Source organism: Corythoichthys intestinalis, chromosome 8 (genome assembly GCF_030265065.1).
Source record: "Corythoichthys intestinalis isolate RoL2023-P3 chromosome 8, ASM3026506v1, whole genome shotgun sequence".
NCBI classification, from domain to species: Eukaryota; Metazoa; Chordata; class Actinopteri; order Syngnathiformes; family Syngnathidae; genus Corythoichthys; species Corythoichthys intestinalis.
The window spans coordinates 36631975-36656335 of NC_080402.1; the positions used below are offsets into that span (position 1 = coordinate 36631975).

General features: G+C 38.7%; 1 protein-coding gene across 5 annotated transcripts in view; it reads left to right on the top strand.

Annotated features, from left to right (window-relative positions):
* The first annotated feature begins 331 nt into the window (after positions 1-331).
* The window catches only part of si:dkey-237i9.1 (SEC14-like protein 1), a 28760-nt gene continuing 4730 nt past the window's right edge, over positions 332-24361 (top strand). Inside the window, exons 1-12 of one of the 5 annotated variants that reach the window (XM_057843417.1) lie at positions 332-1136; positions 1573-1598; positions 4491-4580; positions 15319-15468; positions 15623-15754; positions 16646-16774; positions 17300-17573; positions 17663-17808; positions 20017-20206; positions 20680-20768; positions 20978-21048; positions 23263-23434. In XM_057843417.1, coding sequence (XP_057699400.1) covers positions 1593-1598; positions 4491-4580; positions 15319-15468; positions 15623-15754; positions 16646-16774; positions 17300-17573; positions 17663-17808; positions 20017-20206; positions 20680-20768; positions 20978-21048; positions 23263-23434 — 1449 coding nt within the window. In that variant the 5' untranslated portion in view covers positions 332-1136; positions 1573-1592. The remainder of the gene's footprint in view (positions 1137-1572; positions 1599-4490; positions 4581-15318; positions 15469-15622; positions 15755-16645; positions 16775-17299; positions 17574-17662; positions 17809-20016; positions 20207-20679; positions 20769-20977; positions 21049-23262; positions 23435-24361) is intronic. The other 4 variants (XM_057843420.1, XM_057843418.1, XM_057843421.1 and 1 more) reach the window with 4 other exon arrangements.

The following is a 24361-nucleotide window of genomic DNA, read 5'->3' on the forward strand; positions in this document are numbered from 1 at the left end:
TACACACAAGGACACAGGACAGAGGTTGAGTCGACTTTAATCCATTTTAACTGGCTGCAAGTGTGATTTAGTTATTGCCATCACCTGTTATGTGCCACAGGTAAGTAACAGGTGCTGTTAATTACAAAAATTGAAGAAGCATCAAATCATTGTTCAAAGGGTGCCAATACTTTTGTCCGGCCTATTTTTGGTGTTTTGTGTAAAATGATAATGATAAAAAAAAAAAAAAAAAAAAAAATCAATTCCCTTTTGTGTTTTTTCATTGCAAGCATAATGTATGAAGATATTACTACCAAAGCATTTGTAATTGCTACCATTTTCTAGGAGATATTGAGCATTTTCTGACAGAATTGCAGGGGTGCCAATACTTTTGGCCAGCACTGTAAACCAGCGATGCGTGATGTGGCAGTTATTCTTCCACTAGATGGCAGGACAGTCAACCTTCTTTCAATAGATTTCCAATAATGTGAGAAACGGAGACACAATCATTTCCCCATTGCATACTCACGAGATTGCCGTGACATAAGTCAGTCAATCAATAAATGTAGAAACTCTGGTGTATTACTTTATAAAGGGAAATCAGCATCTCACATCAGAGCCCTTTTCATCACAGTAGGGGAATCGAGTGGATCTAGTTGAGCTGTTCCCATGCAAAAACCGCATCGAATCATCTGACAACATTCTAGTCCATATCAACCATTCATGAATGTAATTTTTGGTCTGGTTGACCTTTTTTGACGTTCCTGCTGTTTCTTGAGGGCGGAGTGACTAAACCTGTTGACGTCAGTGGGCGGGTTATAGCGTCACGGGTAGTCTGAGAGACAGGAGGAGGAGGCTGGAAGTGGAAGAAGGACATGGTCCTCCTCCGCTTGTCACCTTTCGTCAACCACATCGGGATTGAGCTACACTTGGTGTGTGCAGGTTTGCTCGCAATCCACACCGCTTTCGTTTGAGCCCGGAGAAGACTAGTGGCACCTGGATTGTGCGGCTCCATGGCCAACTAGCACATCGAGGCTAACTCGGGTTAGCTTCTGCCGGCGAATTGGAGTGTCCATGGCCACTTCACGCGGATAGCCTAGGAAATCATCGATATTCCACACAAATCCTTCACAGATAAATACCTGTTTATACAACTGGTAAGCATCCGTTCAGTTGCATGTTTGTTTTAGCTATTTGAAAAGTTCATATTTGGCTTGTAGAGTAAGAGGCATCGGCACTGTTGTGTAATACCTGTCTGCACAGTTACAAAAACAATATATCCCCACGGTCACGATCTATAGATTGATTTAAAAACTTAAAATAGTCGTACATTTGTCGTCTTATTTTTAAAACGAGCGTGTCTAGTAGTCAAACTGCTTAATCGAAAGATCTCAGGGCTACAGCCATTACATCAGGAGATTAGCTAAAACAGTACGAATAATAGTGGTACAGTATAAGTATTTCACTGGTCTGGGAAAAAATGGATTTCTGGATCACAACTCACTAAAATGGTCTTACAGAACAGAAAACGGGACAACTAACAGCTGTTTTTTCTGCTAATATGTCGCCTCTTGTTTTGACGTGTCTCCAAAGTTTCTGACAGAGCCTGAAGCATGACGGTAATTATTTATGTGTGTGTGAGCGTTCCTGTAGTGAGTTACTATTTTGTCTGTTCTAGACCAGTTATTGTTAGTCTTCCTGCCTATCCTGATCCCTCTTTAAGAAGGACCGGGACGTTGTCTCCCTGTCTACCTTACAGCATTTGCTCACAAACATGTGTCAGCTTGCTGAGCAAACAGAACACGAAGATCATCATCAAGTTTCATAATCTTTGCACTTCCTAAAATGACCTCAAGCATGCATACTTTATAGTCATAACGTGTTTATTTCCTCTAACAATATCAACAGTTTATCCGTCATGACTACTGTAGCTGTCCTCCACTTTCAAGTGTTGCTTGCTTTTTAGATGTCCAATTCTATGACGTTGAGTGCTGTCTCGTGACCTGTGCAATAGCTGTAGTTGGACATACAGTGGAACCCCTGAAATCGATTGCAATCCACTTGCGATTTGCTAATATTTTGTTTGTTTTTCCTTAAAGGGAACAACACATACTGTGTGTTCAAAATCAATATGTATACTCCATTCTGATATTAATTATATGTGTCAACATCACTGATGAGAAGGGAACATGCAAATTGCCTGAAAGTTAAAATTCCATTTGGCCATATTATTGCCTATACTACCGTGCAGACACATAGTAAGGGTGTTACGATTAGGGGTGTGACAAAATATCGAAATGGTGATATATCGTGATACCTTGTATCCCAAAAGGTTATCGATATGCTCCTGCCAAGAATTGAGATATTGTTTTAAAAAGGTGTCAATGTCTTAAAAAAAAAAAAAAAAAAAAAAAAAAAGGAACCAACAAGTTGCTACCAAAATCTTGCAACATAATAGTGTCTCAGTTAACTCTAAGGCTGCAGTGACGGTGCACGATGCCCAATCCATTTAGACTGGGGGTTTTCAGGGCATTTAATGGTCACATGCGGTTCATTTTAGGGCATTTATATGTCATTTCTTGTTGAGTTTGAGTCACTGCCTATTCATTTGGGTGATTCCCAGGTCAATTCCTGTTCTGCAAGTCAAAATCAACAGGAAGTGACCCATAAAATACCCGAAAAACAACAGGAAGTAACTCAACATCAACTGGAAAACGACCTTAAATGGCCCAAAATTACCTCATTGCCTGGCATTGGCTGCCACTGACGGCCATAGACGTAAACATAAACAGAAAAACAAGCTTCTGCTGCGAATTGGAATGAGTTTATCACTAGTAGACGTCCAATCCGTCTGTTTATTAGTTGTTGGTCAGAAAATCATTCTATGATATTCATCTTAAGTACATCTTAATATCAAATTGATTGAAGGCTCCTGACTCAAACCAAATTGTAGCAGACTTGGTGATATTGGCAAATATCCTTCTCCATCAATAAATACCGTGATTAAAATTTCAGCTTTTCCTTTCAACGCTCACCAATCTGTAGCTGTACAAGACATGTTTTTGTGCATCTTTTGGGAATTGTTTTTCAGAACTGACTCTGCCATTCTATTGTACCAACAACTACTAAGAATAGATTTCAAATAATGAGTTGTTATAACTTCAATTTTGTTTGTTATTTTGAAAATTCAGACGAGACCGAGTGCAGATGTGTTGTTGGTTCGGTGGCTGCACATGGTAGCAAATTACAAAAACTAGAAATCGACTGATAGCGATTATTAGTAGTTAGAGGGGCAGATAACCAATTTTTTTCATTTGCAGTAAAAGTGTTCAATTGGATAATGCAAATACTGAACTTCATTGAACTGCCTAAAGCATGCTTATTGAATCACAAAAATAGAAAATAATAGCTCCAGAAGTGCCTGAATTTCCTAGACTCAGAAACATCTCTTATAAAGTTGAATAAAATGTTAAATAAATAGCTCTTTGAAAATTTTTCACAGAAAAGAACGCCCTGATGACCTCGTCTAAGTATCCTTGAGCAACATACTAAACCCCACGTTGCTACTGGCGCTTCCGTCACCAGTAGGTAGATTTGGATATAGTGTGAAGCTCTTTGAGGCCTTAAAAAGGTGGAAAGGCGCAATACAAGTGGTACTCCATTTACCATTACCATTTAACCAATCAGAGGATGGGGTGAATACTAGTGCAGGAGGGAGAGGCGCAACTGCATCTGAGCCGAAATAACCCAGTTTTAGATTGATTTTTTTTCATATCGGCCGGTCGGTTTGAAAAAAAAGAAAAAAAAGAAGGATAACGATATATGTCAAATTTTCAAAAATCAGCGCCGATAATCTGTTTATCTCTAACAACAACTCAACTCAAATTTTTGCTTCTATACCATTTTCACTATAAAGCATCAAAGTACGGTAATGTTGGCAAACCTCACAGCAACACTCGGCAGTAGTGCTCTTGGCTGCTGAAACAGCAGATAACATTAATAAAGCGTTACCAGAATGCTGAAGAGAAATCGAAAACCAGAAAAAATTTTTTTGACTAAAATTAGTAAAGCGTTACCAGAATGCTAAGGAGAAATCGAAAACCAGAAATAATTTGTTTGACAAAAAAAAGTTCAGACTTTTAGTGTTGACGTATTGTCAATCGTATGAGTTCAGGGGCATTTGAGGTTCCACTGTACATGATTTGACTTGTGCACTCTCTAGCTTGCAGTGACACTGTCTGTTGTGCTCTGTTGTGCAGCCGATGCTGCATTCATTGATCAGTGGCATCTCTGATAATCACTTCCAGTCTATTTTGGAGATTGTTCGGCTGCACAACACACATTCACGCGGGATTCGAATAGATTTCTAAAAGACACGTAAATTATACAATGAGTGTTCTGTTTTAAAACCAGATGAAGCCAGAAAGCTATAATTATGGCTTTGGTTTCACAGCTATTGTGACGCCTTAGGCCAGCATTTTCATATACTGTATACCTTTTTTTATTTGCAGGTTGTTGGTGTTACTGAAGTTCCAAACATGGTGCAGAAGTACCAGTCACCCGTGAGGGTATACAAGTACCCGTTTGAGCTGGTGATGGCTGTAAGTGTCTTTATTTTCCACCTGTCTAGGTGAATATTGCATGTGTTGGTGTAGTGTTAGGCGATATTGGCAAGTCTGCACGTGTTCATCGTAAAAGACTATTTGATAACACCACTTCAAAACCAGCCATGCAGGCATCAACATGTTCCATTGCAAATTGAAAAAAACATTCTCTCAATCTGAAAGGAAATCTTTTAGTGCAAAAAGCCACTAAAGTACTTGGTCTAGTTTGATTAGAGCTTTATAAAAATAAGTGTGTATGATTGTGTCAGCAACTTGTTTGACCTACCAACAGACACTTGTTAATCCAGTTACCTATGCCTTGTTAATTAGAATAGTTAGACCGCTGTTAAGCATTCCGCCAACGCCTTTTAAAGCCGTGTCGTGTCAGACCTGTGCTGCTTTATTTAGATTAAAAAAAAAAAAAAAAAAAAAAGAATCATTCTCCACCGGCAAGCAGCAGGATGCAGGATGACTAAATCTCTTTAGCACAGAGGCAAACAAGTATCTATTAATAGAGGGGTAACACATACGGACGCACGTACACAGACACGCGTGTGCACCCACACACGCCTACCTGGCTGCACACATGCAGCTGAAAGGCGCTAGTAATTGTTGAAAAGATTTATTTTGTATGATTTTATATGATGAAGTTGAAACACAATACAGGCTTATGTGGTTGTACCAAATATGAGTTTTTAACTACTTTGCGTTCAATCTTCCTGTACAAAACCCTTAACCCTTTAAGTAAGCATTTGCATGGCTTTATTTTTTTTTAACCACATTGCTCTCTGCAATGTGTTTATACATTTTAAGACTTCCTCTTTTTCACCTTCTTCTTCTTTTTAAGCAGAGTAGCTCAAAATCATTACAATATGAAGTCATAGTTATTTGCTATGTGGCTGGCCTGTCAGACCCCCCAGTAAATCTACATTGACTTTCTTTTCCTCGCTGAGGGATTATGGTTGATATTTTTCAGTGAGGAATTTGGTATGCTATCTCCATTTGGCTTTCGGAAAATGTGAGTGCTTTGACGTACACAGATGCTTTACCAGTGCTTTACATTTTTCTGCTATGTCCTGTACAGTTTACAGTTTGTGCAATACAGTTTTTCAAGAGACCTTGAGGGGCCCAACTGCACATGGACAGGTGTTAGTGAAGCATTTCACCCTCAAGTGTAGCTATAAGTGCTGTTACATAAGTGTGCTTGGATTGCAGCCTGTAAGCTGTGTTTCACAGGGGCTATTTATGACTTACTTCAGAAATTATTTCTGATTCAATCACCATGTAAAGTAGTTGAGAGGTGTCAGATTCTGGATTACAGTTGTTTATTTTGCAGGCTCAACCACAAAATTCTCTAATTAATTTTAAACACAAAGTCATAAATAAGACATGACAAAGTTAATTTGTTACCTTTGTATTTGATAGCTAAGACGTACTGATGCAGTTCCAGCCTAAAGAACAATTTCACCATTATTGATAAAGTTAGGTTGAACAGTACTTGAAGGGGGTGCACACATATGATGGTGTCCCTTCAACACAAATGACTGCAGTTGCATAACATTCACACAGTATCGCAACATTACTATTGGCCCCGTGTATTATTTCAGGGACATTTACAAGAACAAAAGTATTTGATTTCACTGCCTCCAACATCAGTTGCAATAGTCCCTGAAGCATACTTGTTTGAATAACAGGAAATATTGTTGCTGCTGTTGCTATTATCATCTGGTATGGGCTCTAGACTTTTCTCAGGGGAGTTCTATCGGAATGTCAAAAAGCGGCGCACAATACCCCTTGAGCTGTTATTTTATTCTGGCCTTCAGAGCCAGTTGCTATTGGAACAACATATCCATGAATAGGAATGACTCCAGCAACAGTACAAAAAGAACGATTAGCATTAAATCGAAATACAAGGCCTAAAACCTGAACTTCGGTTTGTTGCTGTCCATACCATTTTCCTCAACATGGGAAAATGCTGTGAAAACATCAGGATGATGGATTTAGATGACGTTCCACACGTGAACATTTCACCCGTTGTTGACCTAGTCCCGGTTGCTTACGTCATTATTTTACATAAACTCTGTTTGCTCAGTACACGTTGACGCATGGCAATATTTTTGTCTCCCTGCCATGCCAGGAAGGGGAAAAAAACAAGGATGCCAAACTTTAAAAAATGCATCTGGTTGTGTGGTCAAGATGTACTCTTTGGTCCAATGTGTTACTCTCAGCATTTGCACAATGCACAGGACTCTGAATGGGACATGCTTCATGTGATAATATGCATTCTTTAAAGAAATTTTCCTCTGTCAATTGTTGTATTATAGATCAATGAATGTTAAAACACAAAAAAAAAGGTTTTCCTGGGTAAATTATTTTGGGTCAAATATTCTTACTAGAGGTGTGCAAAATTTCCGATTCTTAGATTATTCGCGATTCAGCCGTGGAAGATTCGAGAACGATTCACAAACATCCAAATTCCGATTATTGAAATATGCCAAGTAAAGCGGAAGTACAACACACTCAGCGCGCCGCGCGGTCAATGAGCAACGGAGCGAGAGTAGCTAAACATCATGCTTCTCATTACCCGGCCCCTCGGGTAATGCCAATGCTCAACTCACGGCTCTAGCTCAACTCATGCCACGAGATAAAAAACACACAACAACATACCTGAAGCTGCTACAAAAGTACGTCATCCACATAATGTTACGGTAGATATCATTTATATAAGACTAGATGCACTACGGTAGCGGTAGCGTTTGCAGCACATCTGCAAAAAGCTAGATGCAGACGTAGTAAACGGCCGCCATCTTAAAGCAGTACACTTCTCTGCAAGGCTGTTGTAGCGAACCTTCCAAGCAAACCTAATTAACTTTTTATCTAAAATACTCCTAAATCGGTAAAATATTGACTTGAATCTATCTTTAAAATAGTTTTAAAACTTTCACATGTCGAAAGTTGACAAAAGGGAAATTATGGATTAACGGGAGCAATTTTAACAACTTTAACGGTTGATTCACAACATTAAATTAATTGAATGTAGTTTAAAGCTGCTGATACAGAATGGGGACTGGAGTTTTTTATTTACTGTTATTTTTGTATATTTGTTTACTGCTATATGTTAACTTGATACTGAAATAGTAGTTTGGTTTAGCCTGAGAGTATTTTTGAACAATTTTGGAACAAATGTACAAAATATTTATAAAAAAAAAAAAAAAAAAAAAAGGGTGCATCAATAATCGTTTTAGAATCGAATCGGACCATCTGAATCGTAATCGTAATCGAATCGTTAGGTGCCCAAAGATTCCCAGCTCTAATTCTTACTATGCAGCTTTGTTTCGAAAGGTAATTTAAGGAATATGATTGGATTTCTTACTTGATGTGTGTCTAAAACCAATATAAATTATCTACGTATTCTTCACTTAGAAAATCAGCTTGCACTTTATAATTTTTATCTATGTATAGTTCAAAATAAGTTGACAAGTACCCTTCGAAAACATGATGAACATTAATGATAAAATCAATATTTTCTTTCATGGAGATCAACAACACAGATTTTTGTCAATAAATGGAACTTAAGTTTAAAAATACAGTGTACGATTTTAGGATAAACATTCTATCTATTGCAATTGTATACGTAAAGCATGATCTCTCACTGAATGGCATTTTTTAAAATGACTCATTCACGTTCAGCTTTCTCGTTTATAGTCATTAGTCGTTGATATTTGAGTCCTACAGCTGTCAATGGCAGGATGAGACATTTATTTAATTTGATTGGAAAAGTGTTAAAAGGCCCCAGATTTCTGAACAACAACAGAGTACCTAAGCTTGGGTGTTTGTCTTTTGCTGAGATACTATGTACAATTGCTCCAACGTATGCCCTTTAAAAAGCATACGCAGAGTTTAAGGGGGGGCCGAGGGTGCCAGGCCCCCCCTGGTGGCCTAAAATGTCATTGCATATAATTGACTTTCCTCTATATGATTTTGAAATTAAGAGTTCTCTGGTAAAATATTGTCTATAAAAGTTGTAAAGAAATAAAACAACAAAAATGAATGAAATGAACGAAAAAGATATTTTTATAATGGGTCAAAATTATGTTTTGAAGAGATCATTTGACTAGCACCTTAGGCGGTCATTTGCTTTGATTAGCCAAAACCACCCGAGGACCGAACGGGCAAGCTGGCTATACTGTATGTAACTTTTTTCAAACCTAAGCTTTTAAAAGCGGCAGCAACAACTGAGCAAGAACCAAGGATTACAAATATGGACCATGAAACACCAGAGAGCACCGCCAAATGGTGAGCGTAGTTTCAATTTGCCCCACTAAAGACGCTAATTGTACAACAGAGCCACCACCGGTGTCTTGCCCCGTCAAAAATTGTATCTCCTGGCCGCGGGAGCGCACACAGACACATTAGTAATGAGATATGTCGAATTAAACAATTAATTGAAGCCAGAAAAGAAGCACAGTTATATATTTTAGACATTGACGTTTATTAAACTGGAGAAACTCCATACATGACTTCAATTACAGTAATAACAGTTATAAGTCATCCTACGAGTAAAACAGTAAAACATTGCCTTTTTTCACCTTCAGTATGTATGGTACGTTACGACAGAAAAAAAACATTTTTTTTTGTTGTTGTTTTTTTTTTTTGATGGATGGACAATATTTTTAAAACCTCGTAGATAACTACATCACCAAAACACGGAAATCAAGCAAATCCGTGCAGCGCAGTGGCTCTGCCGAGGGGATACAATTTTTGACGGGGGTAACTACATTGGCATGACACAGGTGGGCGTACCATATTCAATGGCTGATCATCTTGGCGAAATGTATAGCTGGCTTAAGCAGCCCGATTTAGAATTTCCCTCAATAATGATGGGAAACAAAAAAACGCTCATTTTCAATTTATTATTATAAATAATCTTTTAAGTTAATTTTATTGCTGACACTATGTTTCGGGGTCATCAACATGTTGTGCCCCCCCTACCCCAAAAGTCAAACTCCGCCCATGCCAAAAAGGTGTAGTGGATTGTTGTGTATTCTTCAATAAGACATATCTCGGCAAAGCTGTCCGTTAAAGGTATTGTATCAACAACTTGTTTGCATACTTACTGTAGATTTCATTTTCCTACATTCATTGGCCAAGAAGAAGCCAATTTGTCTTTTCGTTGCAAATGCTACCAGTTACTCCTTTGGGTCGAAATTTTTGAGACTGTAGCTGTCCTTATCCTTGAACTTTAACTGGAGAAGCCATCTGGTACAGTTTTTTTGGGGAAAATCCTATTGCAATTTAAGTCTGTAGCTTAGAAGCATATGCTGTAAACACTGCTTAAATGTTATTAGACCTGTCTACCTTTTGCTCATTGTTCCTCATAACTGGATGCCTATGTGTGTATTTAGGTCATCCCTAGTAAGCTGTTCCAAATATCGGGCCGCCAACACATTGTCTTGTGTTTACCACTGATCCACAGTTCCTTAATGTAGCTCATCCTGCTGTCCCCCTTTTCTATGAGGTGTGACCCACTTATGGCCAGGTCTGGTTAAGACTTCCGTAGCCCAGTTTTCTGCAGCTGAATTACTGTGTGCTCTACTCTGCTGTAAAGCATCTGTAAACTGCTAGCTTGTTAGTCATTCACTTGTTGACTGGAATGCAAATGTTTTGTAACAGAGTCCTAGAATGTTAGCAAGGAATTGTGTCACCTACTGTTATGACATAGATACTGCCCTTTGTAATGAGCTGCATAATGTTATGATCCCCTTGGATTCTGGCTTCATCATTTCATCTATCTCAAATTAAATTTTGTAATTCAATCGTAATGATCTACACCTGCATTTTGATGTACTCAGACGAGAATTCAACACGCCTGGTTATGCTGATTCAGCAGAGATTTATTGTACATGTGCGCTCTTAATCTGTATTTGTGTCTGTATTCCACTTTTTCTTTCAAAGAGAGCATACTCCTATCCTGCCGCATGTTACAGTTCTCCTAGTATATTACTGAGCCAAAAATAAATGCTGGGATCTGACTCAGTGAGAGAGAGCTTATCATCATGCTGCGTGCTGCTTGTAACTAAATGCAGCAAGGCTCTGCTACTGTCATGTGACTCAAAGGAGCCAATGGCAGTTTTGCTGCTGATTTCATTCACTGATCACAGGACATTCATTCACCCGTTCTTCTGCTGCAAGGTCGAGATGCTGCCTTGGCAGTTCCCCTCCCCCTTTTTGTTTCACTCTGTTGGAGGCAGATGACATTTCTCACTGAAGTCTACACTGCAGTCATGCACCAGGGTGCCAAAACAGAGCCATGTTACACTATACGCTACACGGACTATTAATTCTCATAGGCGTCTTTTGTGATAAGCTGATTTTTAACATGTATTTGTATTTTCTAAAATTTATTTATTTATTTATTTTTTTGCGAGAGCTAGCAGTAAATGATCATGTGTCAGTGCCACTGACGCCAATAGATTAGGGAGTTCGACTGTGAATGATCAGTGCCAACCCTCTCAGTCAAAATAGATTAGATTAGCGTTAATGGCATCCAAAGAGTGAACACAATAACGAAACCGAGCTCTGTATATCTATTCTCCTGGATGACTCTATTTTTTCCATCTTTGAAAAAAATGTGTTAATCCAAATCCACACATATTTATAGGATTTACCCATTTTCTTCCTTCAATGCATCTAGCAACAATTTTGAGAAAGTGGTCATGTGTTTCTGTCAATATGTTGCAATATTTAATGTATTGGTTGTATTTTGTGGTGTCAAAATGCACTGCTTCATACATATACAGTAGATGTAGTGGCATCTCACTCGAAAAAACATCTCATCCAGCACTAAATACTTCTTTTTGGCTGCAGGTTTATCAAGTATACATAAATACTTGATACTTGACAAAGAATATATTCTTTGTCTCGCCGTTTTACAAAAAGGCTGTTTTTTTCCCATATTTTTTATGCAGACTGCAACATTGAATTCTCTGGAAGAAAAGTGGGTAGCATGGCATGTGGAGACTAAAGGCTCTTTTGTTGTATTTGTTCAGACAAAAGCCTGTTGTCTTTCTAACCTAACATCCACTCTACATTCAGGCTTCAACATAGTGTGGCTTTAAATAATGGGTATAAATACTGATCAAATACCTCTGTTGAGAACCCTTGGGGGGTAATCAAGCCTTATACACACTTAATATTTCTTTAAAGCAGGGGTGCCCCAGTCCGGTCCTCAAGAGCCCCTGTCCAGCTTTCCATGCCTCCCTCCTTTTAACACGCCTGAATCAAATGATCAGCAAGCTCTGCAGGAGCCTGATAACGATCCTGATGATTTGATTCGAGTACGTATGAGGAGGAATACAGTACATGGAAAACAAACTGGATAGGGGCTCTCGAGGACCGAACTTGGGCACCCCTGCTTTAAAGCATACATGATCAGATGGTTTGGATTTTAGAAAACTGTGTAAATGCACGAATAAGCAAATATATTTTTCCTTAATTCCTCAAATTCATTCAACTTCTGAACCACTTTTCCCCCGTGATTGTGTGGGGGTGCTGGAGCTTATCCCATTTAATCATGGGCAGGAGACAGGGTATACTGTGAACTGGTTGCCAACCAGTCACAGAGTACAAATAGACAAACAACAATTCACACACACTCACACCTACGGACAATGTGGAATGTTCAATTGCCTACAATGCATGTTTTTGGGATGTGGGAGGAAGCCGAAGTACCCGGAGAAAACACACGCAGACATGGGGAGAACATACTGTTCACACATAGGGAACCTACAATCCCAGAACTGTGAAGCGCATGTGCTAACCACTCTGCCACTTTGTTGCTTAATTCTTCATATGGAAAATTAAAAATAATTTTGTGTCAATAATGTATGTACTGTGCTGTGGATATGTCTACAACATAGGCTACTTCCAACCATCAGTCTACATCTGTTCCCATTTTAGATGCTACCATAAGCTCACCTGGTTCTACTGAACATTGTTTAAATATGTCATGCTCATTTAATTTAAATGTTCTTTTCATACCATAGTTGAAAGCCATATTATGGCCTCTTCCTGCATCTTGCCTGTTATTGTCTTGCTAGCCTCAACTTTACACAACATGAAAATTATTGCTGTAGCACGGAATGAAATAAAGGTCTGACAACAGGATTTCCTGAAGCCCATTTTCCTACAAGTGCTCATATATTCCTCTTGCTTCCGTGTGCAGGAAGAGCTTTAGTAACTATGCATTGTTTTGATATTTTCCCTTACATACCTCAGAAGCATAGAAATTCTCCAGCCGAGATCCAGGAACTATTACTCACAGAAAGTCTAGTTTATGTTTACAGATGTTTGGCTGTGGTCGCAGCACACTTGTATTTCCGTAATCTGATTCATACTAAGAAAAAATGTCTTGGTTAGCATTTTATTGGGTAATTTCAACATTGGAACAAAGGCAGTGCCATGAAGGGTCACGCCGCCTAATTTGGCAATGTTTTGACAAATTATGTGATGAAATGTGACAAAAAACATGGTCTACTGGCTTGATACTTCTACCATTGCTTACATGCGCACACTGACTTAGACTTTATTTTAAGTCCAATGTTAGCACAAATCATTAATTGTTGACGTCTATTTTTTCAAGAGTAACAGGTTTAAATAGTCTAATTGTACTGATAGCAGGACAAATATTGCATACAATGTTCCAGGCCATCATAGGTGAATAACCAAGCTCAGCAATCAGCCAGTGGGCAGCTGGTTGACTTATGCGTTGAATCTGCGAGAAATCAAGAAATCCTTACTTTATTGACTGTAATTATTATTGTCAGCTAATTAACAATTTAACCTATTATTGACGACAATACTTAGTGTTCTTTTGACTTTACAATACATCGACAAGTCATGCTATTTCAACCTGCGTGGTTGATTTGACTCAGGTTTATTAGCCTCCCATTACCTTGGCTTGTGACCAGTGCTAGAGCGTGCCAGTGATTGGATCTTGGTAACCCAGGCACACGGAATGTAACTTGATGAACCGGTTGTATTGATGGTAAATTGATCAGTCATCCCTGGACAGTGAAGCCCAAGGATGACGTACAGAACTAGAACGATTGTGGAACCACCTCACACTCTGCATTAGCGTAGCAGCAGACCTATACAAAACCCACGTATCAAAAGTAATAATTACGATGGAGAGTTATAACAAATGGATTTACCGGTAATCACACTATGATATATAACCTTCAATGACACAGCCCTACTTGAACTCTTATGTTTAACAAAAGTGGTATAGGTGAATTGGAGGATTTTTGTCAACATAGTTTTAGTTCATGTGCAGTTGGTTGGTTGGCAAGAAGTCACACACATGATGGCAGGTGGTGAATACACAATGATCCGTTTGTGGGTAAAATCTCCGAAATATAATTTAATGACAGTCAATTCTACAGGGTGACCCAAAAAAAAGTTTACACTCAGTTGATTGCTTGTTTAAAAGCCATTGAAACATATCTAAATAGGTTGTCATGCTTAAGTGATTCATTAAGGTCACTCAATGCAGCTGTAATCTCTCGTCTCTACAATTCCTGTGCTTCTGCTGAAAATGAAGAAAACTTTAGCTGTACCTGAATTGCTGCGTGCCGGTCTGACACCTACTGAGATTGCAGCAAATCTGAGAATATCCAGATGTGCAGTCTACAAAGTTAAAAAGAAGCTGAAAGATACAGCCTCACGAAAACCTGGGTCTGGAAAACCTGATCTGTGCGGACCAAAAAGTTGATTGACAAGGTGATATGTGGCCACCCCAGAGTCCAGATCTCAATCCCCTGGATTATAGCATATGGGCAACTGTGGAGGACAGTGCCTGTAAAAAGCCACACCCTTCTGTGGCAGCCTTGGAGAGGTCCATTGTTAGATCTTGGGAAAAGATGACAGCATCCTACATAAAGAAGCGTTCCGCAGGCGCCTGGAGGCTGTTGTGACACTCAAGGGAGGACACATTGAAAAATAGAGTGTACTGTACATGTTCTTTACAATACTGTATAATTTGTGATTAAATTCTAATTCTAAGATGAATAAACATGGCATTTAAATTGTATTATGGCAGTGTAAACTTTTTTTTGGGTCACCCTGTAGAATTGCTCGTTTGGTCACACACACCACAAAAATTTCTCACATGATGCCACGGCTCTATTCAGTCAAATTTTCAGAAAAAAAATACAATAACAACCAATATAAACTCATATGGCGTAGTTAATTATACACTTTTATATATAATCTGTTGTTCATTAACACTGAGGGCATTTTAGCAGAACTGAGAGGAAAAAACAAACCAAAAAAAAAAACACCAACTTCCACAAAATTCCTCTTAAGGGTTCAGGTATGGATGCACGATTCATATTTTTCACCAAAAAATAAAAATGTATTATTTTATATGCAATTTTTTAACATAAAGCAACAATTACAAAGGAGAAGGAAAACTTACATCTTCACTTTTTCAAAACATTAACAGAATTGGCTCCTGTTTCCCTTCTAGAATTAAAAATACAAAATGTCAGTCTGGAATAAATGTACCTTATATACTACGTGCAATATGCAATATGAGATTTCATTACAATTTGTACTAGCCTGGTCAGGCCAGTGTCTGTCAAGCGTATACGGTTGTCCGCTGTGTGTGTGTGTGATAACTGTTACACAAGTTCTTCAACTGTTTGATGACACATTTTTCTTCCTCCTCTTTCAGGCCTATGAGCGCCGATTTCCTACATGTCACCTTATTCCCATGTTTGTGGCTAGTGATGTGGTCGATGAAGAGACAAGTGAGGACAGATCCACTCATAGGATTGAGCGGCGCTGTGCCCTAGATGTGGACGCTCCACGTCTTCTCAAACGGGTAATCCACCACCACTAATTTGCACCCTCAGTTCAATGGACTGTGGTTACATTGTCATTTCCCACACTTTTTTGAATGGCTATACTTAACTTTATGACTTAACAATCATTTTGAAGCTATGATTCTACAGTGATCTTTTGTTTCTTGTTTGCAGTTTGCTGGTGTGGACTATGTGTACTTCATTCAGAAAAACACGCTTAACCGAAAGGAGCGAACCCTCCACATAGAATCACATAATGAGACCTTCTCCAACAGGGTCATCATCCATGAGACTTGCTGCTATTCGGTAAATATACATACTCCTGTACACACATATATTGGGCCTTCATTTTGATGTTTTGTATTGAACTGATGATTTCCCTTAATAGTTATCCGAAACTAGCACATAGTTCATGCCATGCTCGGTAATCTACTGTTTGCTTACTCAACAATTAAATAATGAATGGGCATGCACAGGTGCTCAGAGTTAAAGAGGTCAAGCACATATTAGGGCCCGGCTATACAGGGCTGTAATTTTAGCACCAAGGCTGCTCAGTGGTTGTTGTTAATGTTAACACGCAGCAGTTAATGTAACTCAGCTAGACATCCTAATTACACAATGCTAATGGACTTGCCTAAAGCGGAAACGTTTTAGTTGCCAGGAACGGTGAAGCTACCATCACAGTGTTTTGCATTTGTCCTTTGTCCTTTGTCCTTTGACTTTGACTTTTTTTTTTTTTTTTTTTTTTAATTGTATGCTGAATTCGATTCAACAAACTGTTCACAATAATGTCAAACCCACAACCTTAAAGCTTTCATAGACATGCTGGATTTTGCTGTTGTGCATATGATAACAATATTTTCTTTCTTTGCATACAATGGTGATCTACTAGTTATAATAATCCTTCAATACCTCCCATCTCCCTTGCAGCAGAGGGAAGCTTTAACCAAATGTTGACTATTTGCGTTCTCATTTGTTTGACCTTTATCTTAACCCCCAAACCTTTCATTTGCTATTGCTGATTTGAATTTGGATAGGCTTGACACTGGCAGACCTCAGCTCACCGTGCTGTGCACATATTTCTCTTTGTGCTTGATGTTCTCGTGAAGTCAAATGATCCATTGTTACAATAGCTGCAAAGCCCCCCTTTTTTGCTAATGTGTACAGCATGATACAGTATGTTCTCAAATTTTCCAGGTCCACCCTGAGAATGAAGACTGGACGTGTTTTGAACAGTCAGCAAGTCTGGACATAAAATCGTTCTTTGGCTTTGAGAGCACAGTGGAAAAGATTGCAATGAAGCAATATGCCAGCAGCATCAAAAAGGTGATTGTGTATTTATGTTTTTTAAGGATTGTATTTAGCTACTTCATGGAGCTGTATAAATGCAGAAGTCAATCACTGAGGATATATAATAGATATGCCATTGTAACTTATCACTGTTAGCTATAGCTCCAAAGACCCCAAATGTTCATTTAGATCAGGGGTGATGGATTGTTTTCCAAAAAGGCAATTTGAAAAGTGGTCAAAGCCATTTCAACGTTTTCATTTTAATTTAATATACGAGTACTGTATAGCATACAGTGCTACCTGTGTATATATGGTATTATACAAGTATACCTATACAAAATAAACTGTAAACATAATTGTAAGCAGTCATTATTGTGATCTACAGTTATTCTACATTATATTGCACTATAATCAACATGAATAAAAAACATGACTAAATTTGTATCATTTGTTCAATGTCACACATTTAAAAAAAGTGCTGCCATTTTGATTCATGAATTTTATGTCATTGCACTGCTTTCTGTGCTATATTTACCCCTGCTACCATTATTTTATTTGCAGGGAAAAGAAATCATAGAGTATTACCTGAAGGAGCTAGAAGATGAGGGAATCACCCATGTTCCACGATGGAATCAAACCTCTCTTCCCCCACCTCCCTCCCGACCAACCAGTCTCTTGACCAGCCCTCCCGCTGACCTCAAAGTCCCTGTTACAGCTGCTGTACCCATTCCAATCACTGTTAATGCCCCGGACAGTGATTCTCTGGAAGCTAAGCAAGACAGCACTCCCCTTCCTGCAGATAGTTTAACTGAGATTCTAGCTGGCACACCTGAAGGTCTGTTTAAATGAAAAGTGACGGTGGTTTCTGTGAATCGTATTTAGATATTTCACATATATTTGAGGTGTGTTCTGCTTGTTTTATAGATAAATTAGATGCTGACTATATTAAGCGCTACCTTGGGGATCTTACCCCCTTGCAGGAGAGCTGTCTTATCAGGCTTCGTAAATGGCTACAGGAGACGCACAAGGGAAAGGTGAAAGATGTTGTACTACAGGATCTGATCACGAATGTAAAAAAATCTTGAGTATCTCATGTTCATATCATTGTTAGAAACACAACTTACAGTGTTGGCCAAAAATATTGGCACCTCTGCAATTCTGTCAGATAATGCTCAATTTCTCCCAGAAAATGATTGCAATTGCAAATGCTTTGGTAGTAATAGCTTCATTTATTTTTCTTGCGATGAAAAAAACAAAATAGAATGGGAACCAAATTAAATCATTATCATTTTACACAAAACTCCAAAAATGGGCCGGACAAAAGTATTGGCACCCTTTGAAAAATCATGTGATGCTTCTCTAATTTGTGTAATTAACAGTACCTCTTACTTACCTGTGGCACATAACAGGTGGTGGCAATATCTAAATCACACGTGCAGCCAGTTAAAATGGATTAAAGTTGACTCAGTCTCTGTCCTGTGTCCTTGTGTGTACCACATTGAGCACGGAGAAAGAAAGAAGAACAAAGAACTGTCTGAGGACTTGAGAATCAGAATTGTGAGGAAGCATGGGCAATCTTAAGGGTACAAGTCCATCTCCAAAGACCTGAATGCTCCTGTGTCTACTGTGTGCAGTGTCATCAATAAGTGTAAGGCCCATGGCACTGTGGCTAACCTCCCAAAATGTGGACGGAAAAGAAAAATTAACGAGAGATTTCAACGAAAGATTGTGCGGATGGTGGATAAAGAACCTCGACTAACATCCAAACGAGTTCAAGCTGTCCTGCAGTCCGAGGGTACAACAGTGTCAACTCGTACTATCCGTCTGAATGAAAAGGGACTCTCTGGTAGAATACCCAGGAAAACCCCACTTCTGACCCAGAGACATAAAAAAGCCAGGCTGGAGTTTGCCAAAACCTACCTGAGGAAGCCAATAACGTATTGGAAGAATGTTCTCTGGTCAGATGAGACAAAAGTAGAGCTTTATGGGGAAAAAGCATCAACATAGAGTTTACAGGGGAAAAAAACGAGGCCTTCAAAGAAAAGAACACGGTCCCCACGGTCAAACATGGCGGAGGATCCCTGATGTTTTGGGGTTACTTTGCTGCCTCTGGCACTGTACTGTTTGACCGTGTGCATGGCATTATAAAGTCTGAAGACTACCAGCAAATTTTGCGGCATAATGTAGGGCCCAGTGTGAGAAAGCTGGGTCCCCTCAGAGGTCATGGATCTTCCAGCAGGACAATGACCCCAAACTAGTGATGCACGATAATGCATTTTTCAACCGATACGGATAACCAATCATCACCTCCTCCTTCCAGCCGATAACCGTTAATGTCAAGCCGATAACTCTATTGAAAAGATATACATATATACAAATTTCAATTATAAAAAAGACGAAATGTTACTGTGCAAAAATACAATTTATCTCTACTTTTTCCACATCAAATGTGAGCAAGTAGTAAATTCCAACGTCGAATCATTGTATATTAATTAATATTCATAATGCTTACAAATTAATTACTTAATTGCACAAAAAATACCTTTAGGAGGGGTTGGGGTGCCGGCCCAGAATTCGACAAAACTGTGTCGGTTGCACACAATTGAAGGCTAAATAAAGTATAGAATTATCGGATTGCATTATCGGTTGAATTTTTAAAAATATCTATTATCAGTGTAACGTCATAATTGCTATTATCGGCCGATAATTATCGGTAAACGATGTTATCGTGCATCTTTACCCCAAACACACTTCAAAAAGCACTAGAGAATGGTTTGGGAAAAAGCACTGGAGACTTCTACAGTGGCCAGCAATGAGTCCAGACCTGAATCCCATAGAACATCTGTCGAGAGATCTGAAAATGTCAGTTTGGAGAAGGCACCCTTCAAATCTCAGAGACCTGGAGCAGTTGGCCAAAGAAGAATGGTCTAAAATTCAGCAGAGCCTTGTAGAAAACTCAATGATGGATACCGGAAGCGGTTGTTCGCAGTTATTTTGTCTAAAGGTTGTAATACCAAGTATTAGGCTGAGGTTGCCAATACTTTTGTCCAGCCCATTTTTGGAGTTTTGTGTTTGTGTTTTTTCATTGCTAGCAAAATAAATGAAGATATTGCTACCAAAGCATTTGTAATTGAAATAAATTTCTGGGAGAAATTGAACATTATCTGACAGAATTGAAGGGTTGACAATACTTTTGGCCAGCACTGCAAATGTGTAATTGTACATTTGGATTAATTATTTTGAAATTACTTGCATCTTACCGTCTTACTTCATTTCAGATTCCTAAGGATGAACACATCCTGAGATTCTTGCGGGCCAGGGATTTTAACATGGACAAGGCTCGTGAAATTCTTTGCCAGTCTCTGACCTGGAGGAAGCAGCACCAAGTAGACTATCTTCTAGAGACTTGGAGTTCACCACAAGTCCTCCAGGACTACTACACAGGGGGCTGGCACCACCATGATCGAGGTAGGGTTAAACCTCTACCTGCATACACACCCTGGATGGCTAGGTTTACACATACATGATTTATGTAGGCTATTCTTGTAAAGCTAGCCAAGTTGGTGATCTTTGCTCTCGGGTTTCCTTCAGATTCAAGTTACATGATTATGAACATTAAAAGCTATTTTTTTAATGGTAGATCACACCCATTCCAGTGACTCAAACATGCACATATTTTAAACACTTCTCTGTTAAACATACAGGTTTATTTTTGTAGTGGTATTTCAGTCCTTGAATGGCTGTGCAAACAGTGTTTATGTTTCAATAGTGGGGAAGGCTAAATTGAGGACAAAAGTTTTTGCCTGGCTGTTATTGTCTTGCATAACAGAGGAGAAGGCAGCCAAATATAATGATTCTCAGCACTTTGATACACAGCCCAGTAGACTGTAATATTACTGCAACCTGTTAAAGTATTTACTATTTTGTATTTTATCCTGTAGATGGTCGGCCTTTGTACGTCCTTAGACTTGGTCAGATGGACACCAAAGGACTGGTCCGAGCTCTTGGAGAAGAATCACTTCTTAGACATGTATGTACAGGTGTTAAAACACAATAAGTATTTGCATGACACTTCTTATTAAGTCTCAAAGTAAGCCATTCAAATTCCAGGTGATTCATGTCCAGTAGGGCACACACACAGTTACCATAACGATAGTGCACATAAGATGTCAGTGTAAACCACTTTGGTGATGGAGTTTCAAAAGTTATGTCTGTTTAAGTTTCTGGTATCATTTTTAGGTGCTGTCAATCAACGAAGAGGGTTTGAGACGCTGTGAAGAGAACACCAAGGTGTTTGGTCGTCCCATCAGGTACACTAAATCTGCACTTTTTTAACCTTTACAAGTCAAGTGCCTTTTTTTTTTTTTTTTTTTAAATAAAATAATGATAAAATATTTGTTTAAATCCTTATAAAGGGACAGCGGGGCTCAATTATAATTACTACATATTTTTGGGAATATAAGGCGCACTTAAAATGTTTTATTTTGCCCCAAAACTTAACGGTGCGACTTATTGGAGGTGGAGTTTGGGGGCCTGGTTTGGAGGCATAAAGGGGGTCGAGGTGGGTGAGGAGAGGGGCAAAAAAAAATCATGTATGATGATGTGTGGAGCTATAATATTGTGTATAAGTGGGCGTACCACAGATGACATAAAACTCTCAACTACTGTCCTATAAAGGGTTACCAAGAAGAACACTAGAAAGTCAAGTGCGTATTATAGAACCTGTTAGGTGTCAGTTTTAATTACCAAGTGAAGAAAAACTGAATTTTCTTCTTTTAACAGGTTAATTTTATTCTCTTAAATGAAGAGGAGATGACGTCACACAAGTCAAGAACAAAAAGAAAGCAATAGTCACCTAAGCTACGTCATATATACTGTATATATGTGTATGGCGGAAAACACCCTATGACTTTAATGAAATATTATCGCATATTCACCTTGTTTCGATCCAAAAACTCCATGTAGCATGTATCACTGAGTGTCAAGACACAGCTGTGAAAGGCCACAGCTGGATTTTTTGTGATTTTATGGGTGAAACATAGTAATATAACAAGGGTCACGATGCAGAAATCGCAGACATCAATGAGTGGTCTTGATTTTCTTTTTCATATGTTTACCCTTTTAAATGTTTTATTATTTTTTTTCAAATTTTCTCTGTTTGGATCGATTATCATCTAACACATAGGAGAAAACGTGAGAGTAACAAAAAAAAAATACAATTAAGCAATAGTTACCAGGTAGATATCCGTGACCTTTTTACAGACGCCATTTTTTTCATTGTGAAATAATTAGTTTAAAAGTTTAACATATGTGAGTGAATAATTTTTTTTAAAGTCGTTTAAAAAAAAAAAAAAAAAAAAAAAAAAAAAAAACGAAATATGAGACCTCAATTAATGATTCTAAGCTAAAAACGACAGACATTTTGAATAATATATATAATTAATTACCTTCGTTTTATGGATTGGTTGAAACAAAAGCGGTTGCGCGACGTCTGTAAATGGGGGTTTTCAGGGTAAAATGGACAAATTAAAAATAGTTTGGGAGCTTAATGTGCCATGAATCTGTTATGGCAGCATATAGACGCATTGTTCTACCAAACACAACTGTTGTTTTGGCTTAAAATACAGCAGTTTCTTTTAAAGAGGAGTGCAAGAGCAGAAACTGCTTCTTCAGTCTTGTCCGTGTTTTCCGCCATATATATACATTTCGTTTTTAATGGACACTTAAATGCAGTCTGGCTTGGACCAAAGCTCCTAGAGTGCCCCAAGGTGCCTTCCAGATGATTCGGTGTCGACCTCCCGACGCATAAATGTTTTGTTATTCCAACTGCAAATAGGCAGGCTAATCCCAGTCAACATGTTAACCCTATATGTGCACTCGTCTGGCTCAAACCAAAATGGAAATTTGCCATGCAGTTATGAGGCACGTTGAAAAGCATTTTATCTGTTGTACAACCTTGGTGAGGGAGGAAGGCTCCCAGATCTCCTGCCTCTTAACAAGAAAAACAGTCATATAGTTCACAGATGTCGGTAATATACTGGCAATGAATGAATAAGTATGATTATATGAAATGAGCAAATATGTGGGAATAAATATCTACACAAGTCATAGTTTAGCTTTTTATGTTTACTTAAATAGTTGGCGTGCCACTATAGGGTAGTCCAGAGCAGTCAGTTATACGTAGAGTAAATGCAGCTGAACAAAGACAGTACAGAATGTTGTTTTTTTCCCAATTGCTAATACAGCCAATGGTGGGAAGTGTGAGGGGAAGGAATGGAGATGGTATCATTCAGGCATCTCAGCAGGAGGTGGGAGCAGGGACCCCAGCCACACAGGATGGCACATCAACTATGAATAGCTATTGCGCTACGCTGGCCACGAGCCAGGCAAGAGGATGGAGAGAGAGCCTAGAATTAGCATGCATTGCTGTCACCACTTAAACCACACATTTTGTGGCAAGTTCTCACTGATTGCTAATTTGTCTTTTTGTGTTTTTTGTGTTTTTGCGTCTTTCCCTTCGGTAGTTGCTGGACATGCCTTGTAGATCTGGAGGGTCTAAACATGCGTCACCTGTGGCGACCAGGAGTTAAAGCGCTGCTGAGGATTATTGAGGTTGTAGAGGCCAACTATCCAGAGACGCTGGGACGATTGCTTATCTTGAGAGCTCCCAGAGTTTTCCCAGTCCTTTGGACACTGGTGAGCATGGGAACCACTCAGTGTCCTAAATTCTCCTTCACAAACACACTTACACAACCTATGGATTTGAGAGTAGCTGTTTTGTGAACTAATATTAAAAAGCACATGGTGTGTGACGGTCTGTCAATATAAAATAAACCTTTTGCGTCAGGGGTGTGCCATCTTAGGCACGCCACGATTCGATTCAGTTACGATTCAGGGTGCTACAATTCAATTATTGAACGATGATCACAGTATTGAGGATGATCACGATTATCGATGCATCATACAATACTAATTAATAAAGTAGCTAAACAAATTTATGTCCATTGTTTATTTAAAATATCCAAATGATTTAACAGGAACTATGGAAAAATGCCCATAAAACAAAACGCTATCCTCCCTTTTTTTTTTTTTTTTTTTTTTTACAAGAAAGTGCAAAAACATTAACCATTTTAAAGGCAGTACTTATTTCTGAACATGCCTATACAACACACAACTGACCTTGAGATGCTCTTTTTCACAAGAAGTTGCAAAAACATTAGCTTTTTTAAAGGCAGTACTTATTTCTCTCAACAATACAATAAAATTTATACTGGTGGAATGAATTCCACATTTTCTGAAAACAAAGTGTCTTTAGAAATCAGACTGCTTTTAACCAATATACGTTGTTTTCAGATTTCTGTACTATTCCGCAGGTTTGTAGTATTACTGATGTACTTAATGCCGGTTTTAAAAGTTCCGCTTCTGGAATAAATTTTGTACACCACCAAACAACGCACAACTTGACATGGAAATACATGTTAGCGAAGTCCTTCATTAGCGCAGTGCTGGTCGCTAACTAGTAACATCTCAAAAACAACAACAATAAAAGGTAAACAGTACAAGAGGGGTCGTGTACTCATCTCTGATTGACAGGCATGGGACTTAGCAAAACACTAGGGAGTT